Source organism: Electrophorus electricus, chromosome 8 (assembly GCF_013358815.1).
Source record: "Electrophorus electricus isolate fEleEle1 chromosome 8, fEleEle1.pri, whole genome shotgun sequence".
NCBI lineage: Eukaryota > Metazoa > Chordata > Actinopteri > Gymnotiformes > Gymnotidae > Electrophorus > Electrophorus electricus.
Window position 1 is genome coordinate 24,623,032 of NC_049542.1, and position 9,154 is coordinate 24,632,185.

At 38.6% G+C, this 9,154-nt stretch overlaps 1 protein-coding gene across 1 annotated transcript; it reads left to right on the plus strand.

Annotated features, from left to right (window-relative positions):
- Positions 1 to 176: 176 nt before the first annotated feature.
- On the plus strand, positions 177 to 9,029 carry umad1 (UBAP1-MVB12-associated (UMA) domain containing 1). Its single transcript, XM_027023367.2, has 4 exons — positions 177 to 420; positions 634 to 718; positions 4,812 to 4,897; positions 7,274 to 9,029. Exons 2-4 carry the CDS (start codon positions 640 to 642, stop codon positions 7,550 to 7,552), a joined length of 444 nt encoding a protein of 147 aa, XP_026879168.2. The 5' UTR covers positions 177 to 420; positions 634 to 639; the 3' UTR covers positions 7,553 to 9,029.
- Positions 9,030 to 9,154: the final 125 nt, after the last annotated feature.

The following is a 9,154-nucleotide window of genomic DNA, read 5'->3' on the forward strand; positions in this document are numbered from 1 at the left end:
CACAAGGTTTAGGTTTGTTTGTTGCATTTCAAATTATTTAACATGAAAATGTATTTTTTTCTTATATACTTTGCACAACATAAAATTAAATAGACACAATAAGAAACACGCTGTTTTGGTTTCCTTACTTATCTTGCTCCCTAACCCAGTTCCCACTCGAGCCAACAAGGCTGCACCAGGCTGACTTGTAAACAAAACTCAAGGAAGTTTTTTGCTAGTGATCTTCCTTCACGGTCTCCTTAGTATTAAACCTGAAAACAGCTAGTTATCCGTGGAAGTGTAGTCAATAACGCATACGCCAGTCGTATGTCACTGGCTGTGTTTAACTAGCAACTTATCTAATTACATCTAGTTCATGTCCATTTATTTGTTGTTTTGGATAGCTACGCTAGCTAGTTAGCTGGTTTAACGCAAACCACAGTAAGTAGCTAGCTAGCTAGCTAATTGGTAAAATTGCTAAAATATGTTAACTAACAACCTGATGTCGCTGCTTTTCTGTTTTCTGCTATAGACTTACTCATATAGGTTATACTTTGGAAAGTTGTACATTATAGAAGTCACATGTCTATGCGGGTGGCTAACACTTTATTTGCTACAAGCTAGGGTTAACTTGCAATTATATTCTTCTGCTAGAGCAAAATGTTAAGTTTCTTGGGACTTCGGAAGGACTCAAAGAAATCACCGTCAGAGAGAGAAAGCGACGGATTTGTCTTTATTGGTGAGTTGTATGACAGACCGAGAGCCGTCTGACACTTAGAAAATAAGACCGTTGACACGGAGTCATGTTTGGCTTTCTAGCAAATTAAGCTTTCTAAGATATATAGTTAGCTGGCTGGCTGACTAGCTATTAATAATGCAGCGCTCCTCCTCTTTCTTTATCCTGTGAACAGATTATATGTGTATGTTTTTGTTTTGCGATTTTTGATATAATAAGCTTTTAATATGGTTCCTTCCTTTGCTGGATTGTATTAATATTATAGTTTTACCCCAGCAATACGTAACTGGCCAAAAGAGGGCAACACAGTAATGCTTAGTGAATCTGCAACGAAGACGTAATCTATTGAGGTAATTTATACCTCAAATAAAATAGGATGTGTCAATTTCGTATTTTTAAAGACTCCATTCTCCTGGTTCTGTTATTGTGTGTGTGTGTGTGTGTGTGTATATATATATATATATATATATATATATATATATATATATATATATATATATATATATATATATATAAGCTCCATATGATACAGCAAAAAGCTGATTAGCTTTTACCAAGCCATAGCTGACTACCAAGTTCTCTTAGAGTCGACGTGAAACTCTGTATATCCCTGAAAGTTGAAACTCCAAATAATGAAAAGACTGATATAGGAATTGTCTCCTATTTTCTATCCCTCCTGTCTTCTAAAAAGTGACAATTTTCTTTTCATCCTGTGGCTTCAGTTTTGGCAGCTCAGTGAGGAGCAGACACAGATGGTCGGGGGTCATTTGTGTATCTTGGCTAAAGCTGTGATTTTAAAAGCCAAAAGTTTCTTCCACATGAATGCAACATACTGACTTCGTCCACAGACATTTGCGGGCATGATTTTCCAGACACCAATTAAATCCACTCTTGGACTAATTTGCGCTGTCTGGTGGGACTCTGCTGAAAATCTTCTCTGGTGTAGGATATAGACATGATCCGTCACAGCTGACCAGCAATCTGTGTGATTCATTAATCAGTTTGCCTGTTGGGTATGACTAGCACAATCACTGGGAAAATACTGCTGATACAACAGTCTAACCCCAGCTATGCCCTTAAAAATATTATGACTTAGCTATGACAGTCTCTTCCCTCTTCCATAAAATATACAGAAACTGCCTAATTTATGCTGCTGTATTTCATAGTGTTTGCTTCCTTCTGGATATTCGGTAAGATTTTGGATTTTATATTGTACATGAAACACTCAAGCTGTGTAAAAGTTTTATTCAGATTTAAATGTGACTGTCATTAACTGTCAATTATCAGACACATAGTATGTAGGTCAAACCCAGATCTATATATTTAAGTGAGTCTGTGATGATGGTTCAAATTGGTGACAGCCTGGGATTCCTATGGAAAGATTAAATGGTATTAAGGTAGACAGCATCAAATTAATGGATTATTAGCAGAATAGAGGGAGGGGTGAATGTCTGGAACAAGGTTTATTTGTGGTTTTTCATCCCAAACCTAGATTTTGACATTTAGGCTGGTGATGCAATGAAATTCACCCAGGGTGACAACAAAAAAGAAAGCTAAAGAAATGGTAAATGGTAGGTAGTTAATGTTTGTTAGAGGTCAAGGAATAACCTGTGTAATTCAGTCTGACATAGATTACATTCATCCCTGTACTGTTATTCCCAATTAGGAAATGGGCTTGATAGAAAAAAGTTCCAGTGTTCCCAAGAGACCTTTAGGAGAATGTTCATTTTGCTCTTTGTCACGCCAAAAGAATTACATCTGCTCATGTGTTTTCTTTCTTCACATTTGGCTCACTGTTCAGGGAAATGTGATGAGTAAGGATTAGGCTTTTTTGCTTGAGCTATCAGTGAAACGATCATGGCCAATCAGGCTTTGAGTCCTTAAAGACGGGGCTTTGTGAAGGGCCTGCAGCTGACACTTTCAAGAGGAAGGACTCTTATAGCCACAGAAAACTGCTGTACTCACGAGCAGCTGCACCTCTTCTGAGGTTTCACTTGTATCTTGCTTTCTTCCTCTGTACTCTCGATATTACTGAGCCTCTTCAGTGTAAAACCAGCAAGTTTCTGCTTAGTTTTGTTGTGGTCTTAAAGACTCAAAACTTAACTGGGGGTTTTGAATGTTAGCCAGTAATGAGACAATACCCACTTGTGTCCAGCTTTATGAGAGGTCTGTGTATATTTCCAAAAAAACAGTCTGAGATTTAAGAACTTTAAATATGATGTTTAGTCAATTCGTCCTGTATTTAAATATCATAACACTCCTTTGTACTAAAAACAGAGCCAAGATTTTCTTGTCATTCTAATTCTGGATTAGCCCAAAGACCCAAGATGGACATTTGAACTTTTTTCAGGTTAACTTGACTGTTTTTATTAAAGGCTAAATATTTAGTTACTCTACGCCAAAATAACTCTTTTTTTTTTTTTTTTTTTTTTTTTTTTTTTTAAACTTTGCTCTTTATCAAGCTGCATTGGTCCTAAGCCAGTGGTTATGTTTATGTTTTCGTGTATTTAATGGGTTTTCCCTCTCTCTCTCCTGAAGGGTTTACAAAACAGGAGAGGCTAGACTTTAGCACGCAATGTTTAGATGTAGGGCTGCGGAGGGTCTTTGGTGGTTAAGGCTGGAGACGAGGCCAGGCTAAATGTGCTGACAGTATGTAAAGAGGAGAATATAGACGAGGCTTACTTTACATTGCATTATTTATCCAGGCAGTAGATACCTTTCACTTTGGGGTAAGACATTCCTTACCAATAATGTTGCAGTACTAAAGAAACTGTGCTTGCAAAGTTTGTAAAGCATCATAGCCAGGGGGTCACTTTAGGTCCTTGCTGCTATACTACGTTAGCCTTTAGGAGCCCGCTGTCTGTCAGCATACTAACAGTTGTGCAGATGTATATTTTGTAGCTTGGTGCACAGAAAGTATGGGCTGTACAATTTGAATAATTTTGCCACACCCTACATTGTTTGCTCTGGCCTGACTCGGCCATGACTTTGAGAAAATGAGCACTTAATCCTGGAGCGGTGTCGCCTGATACATCATAAAGCCGTTTGCCTCGCTTCATAGGAGACGCATGTTTTCTGCAACCATGGACACCAGAGTTTGGCGTGTTACTCGTTGCGAGGTATTGTGGTGAGATCAAAAGCTCACCACAGATAATTGCTAGGCCCCAAGCAGTGGGCTATGTAAGAGTGTGAGAAGCCCCCAGAGGATAGTTGTGTGCTTGGCAAAGCACTAGGAGAAATAAAACATAGACTCAACAAAGAAGTCCAAATGTATGATGCTCAGTAGTGGCGGGGTGGGGTAAAATTTGGTCTTGTTTTCCTCTCTCACCATCCCAGAATAAACCAATTCTGAAAGTACAAGTGTTATTTTGTGAATGTTTATGCTGCATTGTGAAAAACACTCTTCAAGAATATCTTTGGAAAAAGGACTTTTGGATAAAAGGATATTTTGGATGTAATTTTGTTTTTAAGATTTCAGAGGATAATGTGTGCATGGATGGGGTATAATTTGCAGTTTTCTTGCCAGCACTGGGCTCATGGAATGGGAAGGTTGTTGTATGTTATTTGAATGTATTGATGTTTTCTTGAAACTGCCACTGTGAATTGTGTTTGTAAGTACCCAGGAGAGCTAATGCTTTGGAATCCATTAATGTGATCAGATAACACTTTATTAATTGCAGATAATCCACATTATTGACTCAGCTCTTTTGAAGAAAAGAGACTAACACAGCTCTTTTGAATGACTAAAGATTAGATCTTCAACAAATCTGCCCACCTTGTTTTAACATTGTTTGCAAGTCTTACAGCAATTTAAAAAGATGAAATGTTAAATTGGCTAATTCAAACAGAAAGTAATAAAATTAGTTCATAACTTCGAGTTGTAGACAAGGATAGTCCAGATTCAGGACTGGCATACTCCAGGACTGTCAACTGTCAGCAGCATTTAGTCCTTAAACAAATCCATACACCTTCCATATCATTGTCACTTTCTGTCAGTACTTGACAACTTTAGTAGCACAATGTAAATGTAAATTATGGTGTTTTATGTTTTTTGCATTTCACTGTTTGTACTGATCGAGATTCTCCTGCATTTTAGGGGAGACTACTGAGGAACAGAGACAAAAAGTTAAGGCTGTTAACACTGTGCAACCCTCCACTAATGTCATCGTGCAGCCTTCAAAGGTGAGTTTCATTCATGCTTTCATGTCAAATAACCCAGGTTAGGTTTTACCAAAATTGAAAAAAAAAAGCAGGTATTTATTAACTTGCGGTTGAGCAAATGTCCTATGTGACTGAGTGTGCCATATCTTTAATTTGATCAAATTACAAATGACTTTAAATATCAGTAATAAGGAAGGGCTTAGTTGGAAGGACTGATTTTCTCTGCTTACATGCAGTGTGCAGTGCCCTCATGTGAAAGTGCAGCATTGCTGCTGGGCTCAGTGGCCCCTGGAACCAAGTGGACAAGCTCGTGAGGCCTTTCAGTTCTGCTGGCCTATTGTGTGGTCAGCAGGTACTGGACTCGGTCTGGGCTGGGCCCAGGGGCCAACACATGTCGCACTGTTATTCACATTATTCCCCTGCACTGCTTCCACAGCAATATGGCTAAAGAAAGGTGGACGCTTTGCATGAATGTTCACAATTTGTCCATCTATGCGGTGGGGTTTTATCAAAGCCTTTACTCTGTGCCTTTTGTTCAAATTATGAGGTTTTTTGCAAGATGCTGCAAAACAAGGGTATGTGTTGGTGTATGTGCATGTGTGTGTGTGCGCACGTGTGTGTATGGCAGTGTGGCACTGAATAGTGTAACAGATTGTCCAAGGCACCATGTGCCACAGGAAATAGAAGTATAAACCATCCCACCAGATTTACATTAACCTGTATCATGCATTCAGCTGTATAAAAACCTCATCAGTAACTGCTTAAATTCAGGCTGTTTAAACATTGTTTAAGCTCCAAATTTACCATTACCTTGTCTGATTTACGAAGCCTCCACCTGTTGGTTATCGATAGATTGGTTGGTTAATTGACTAAATTAATGAATGCAGATTTTTGCAGTGGTCCAATATTTCCATGATTGGGCTATACTGATTGGATGAATGTATTGCAGATGCATGTAAACAAAACTAGCCAACCATGGGAATGGCAGGTAATTCACACCAATACATTGGTATGGTACTATAGCAAGTGGTAAAAGGTGCCCCAGTGAGGGATGTACTGTCTCTGTTAACTGCAGAGAAACTGACATTTCCTGCATCTTTTCTGCATTGAGTATAACATTTTGACCTTAACTGCATACACAGCAATAGTACTGCCTGTATGTGTTTGGAGGGGTCTAAATATATTAAAACAAGCCACAGGGAAAACGGTCATGCAGCAATATATAATGCATATGTTTGTGTATTGTCATGTTTAAGGCATAACAACAGGAAACAGGTTAAATTCTTCTGAAACCAAAGACACAATAATTGACCAAGGCATCCTGCATCCACACAGTATAAGCCTGGTTTGTGGACAGTCACTCTTTTTATTTAGTGACTTTTTTACTGGTCTAAATGGGTGTGAATAGCAAATTTAACATGATGGTCTTTTTTCCCCAAATTTTTCAAACTTTTTGAAGGAGATAAAGATGCACATATGAATTTAGACAGCTGTTGCGTTCTACAGATCGTAGATAAACTGTGCTTCCTTTATGCATAAAATCTACGCGTTGAAAGTATCTAAAGAAAAAAATACGACAGTGCAGAATTGAGAGGCTCAGCTGCTATAGCTGGGCTGCAGGCATGTCTATAGGCAGGCTTGGTATACAAGCGTTTCCTTCCGTGGGTTGGTGATGGGCTTATTTGAATCTGCTGTGCCACGAAACCTCACCAAGTTCAGACTGGCTTTCCACTCTAAGCCCTGAGAGAACATTTCTCGACCTATTTGTGAACACCAGTTACAAGAGGGAAAAAAAAAAGAAAACACTGAATATAGACAGACCTGAAACAAACAAGGGGATATAGATGATGGTGATAAGTGTACAAAGGCCTTTCTGATATCTTCATACAATGGATAGTGTAAGATCACTCGTGACTCATGAACCATTCTGTAATTTTTAGGGCCACTTCCAGTAAAATCACACAGAATGGCTTCCCACTTCATTATTTATCATCAGTTAATATTCTATTGTATATTGTAAAAGTACTCTCCCCCCCACTTGACACCATTACTACGCTGATTTCTGCGAAAAACTGAGCCTCTACTAGTTAGATTTTGTGCACCTTTTTTGTTTCAGCAGTTTTTCCAGGTACAGATAAGAATAGTCTTGATAATTGCATGTCTATCAGCATGGTTGCAATTTCAACCACCATTATAAATATAAGGGGACCCATTATTTACAGTTTTCCAAAGCAGGAGATGCATTTCCTTTTTTCATTTTACACCCTTGAAGACCTTTTAGAAGTTCTGTGTTGCTACAACACATCACTTGAGAGAAAATCTAGAGACCAGCTGCAAACTCTGCACCATGTCACAGTGGCCAGTGTCTCTTCTTTTTAACCCCCTTGTTTTGTGTAGTCTTCCCATGCAGGTCAGAGCAGCCCTGCCGAGACCATCCAGCCAACCTCAGAGGCCCTGCCCTCCAGAACCACTGCAGAGCCACAGGGAGTGGAGGCAGTCCCAGCTCTGTCTGAGCTTCTCGGAGATATCCCTTTCACCTTAGCGCCACATGTCCTGGCCATGCAAGCCGGCGTGCCTCTCATCCCAGAGTTCGTCCTGCCCCGAGACGTCAATGAAACCCTGGCCAGCTTCTGTTATGACTTCACTCTGGAGAACTCGGTGCTCCGTGAACCATGATCGTTGCCTTAAACGCTCACCTAAAGAGTGAGACGCAAGCAGTTTTCAGTCAGAAGAATATAATGCTTAGCTCCCCAGTGGTTTAAGGTTTCAACTGCTAACATCGAGGAGTTTTGCTGTGTGTATTCTCAGCTGTATGCAAAGATGTCTTTGAGATGAAGGATGTTAGTATCTTAGTAAGATTTTGTGGTTTTTTTTTTAATGGATAGCTGAATTTTTTACATTTAAATTTGTTATATGATAAAACTATGTGCAATAAGGGGAGTGGGAGCAGTTTCAAATGTAAGCCTTTTAAGAGACAGTGTAATGTCTCAAGAGCAGTTAATGTTATATACAAACTGCTGTAAATGTACTGTCATACCTTACTGTAAAATGTCATCCATGCGCTTGAGCTTGTTGATAACTCATTTATTTCTCTGCAATTCTTGATCACACATAAACAGAAAAGGCCTCTTGCAGAAATATTGTGGCAATAAATTACCTTGTTCAGCGGTGCATGTTTTTAACTTTTATTTGAGGTTGGAGACCATGAACATGCCTCAATAAACAGCACTAAAACACTTGAAAGCACTAGTGCCCATGCAAAAAAACACCACCTCTTTTTCGCACAGTTTGCCTTGTTATGTTATTGGCATCGCTTGCTGTGTTATATCATGTCTTCCTTCATGTGTGAATGTATTTTGAATTTCAAGGTGGTTATTGGATTTGTTCAAGAGCTTGGCATCAAGAATAGAATGTCTCCCAGAGAGCAAAGGAGCAGGTTTTTTTGTCTTACGAGAAAACACCCAGATGAATGTGGCAACATTTATTTAGTTGAATATGCAATAGTATTTCAGTATAAGTGGCTGGATTTTAATATAGAGCATGCTGCTAATTACAAGTTGCACTCTGAAAATGAAAGACTTCCGCTTGCCTTAGCTACTTCAATACTTGGTTTGTGGCAACCATTTCTTATCCTTATATCTGGGAATTTCCTTTGTGGTGTGACCATATTACAACTATGAAAATTATTTTGAAAAACATCTCCTCTAGAAGTGAATCCCACTGTTTAATTTGTATATCTCGCTCTTCCCCTAGTCAACAGCTTCAGAATTATCTTGAGTTTTCCTCTACAATTTTCTTTGATATTATATTTTACTCATATAATAGGACTTTTTAAAATTTTGTTTATATATCTGTAATGCACCATAAAATCACACGAATTAGCCTTTTGCTCTCCACATTACATTTTTATGATGTACACGTGTATAAAAGTCGGAATGTGCTTTCAACTGTTCAATATTATTTATCCTGAGTTATGAGAATATGCCTGTGCTTCTAACCTTTGGACACTATAGAGTACAATCTCCCATGATTAATTGATGTGTGCATGCTAAACTTAGTAACTGAACCAAATAAGATGTCATCAACCCCATGACTGTTAACCAATTTATTTTGTTGGATCCAAAATGTCTCAATAAAGTCTTTTCTCAGCGTTTGTGACGGATAATATAACGGTTTTATGTATCACTTTCAAAGGAGATCTGTTAACTGCTATGATTTTTTTTTTTTTTAATTACGGTGATCATCCCTAATATTACCCACGACTCAAACAATTGAGGC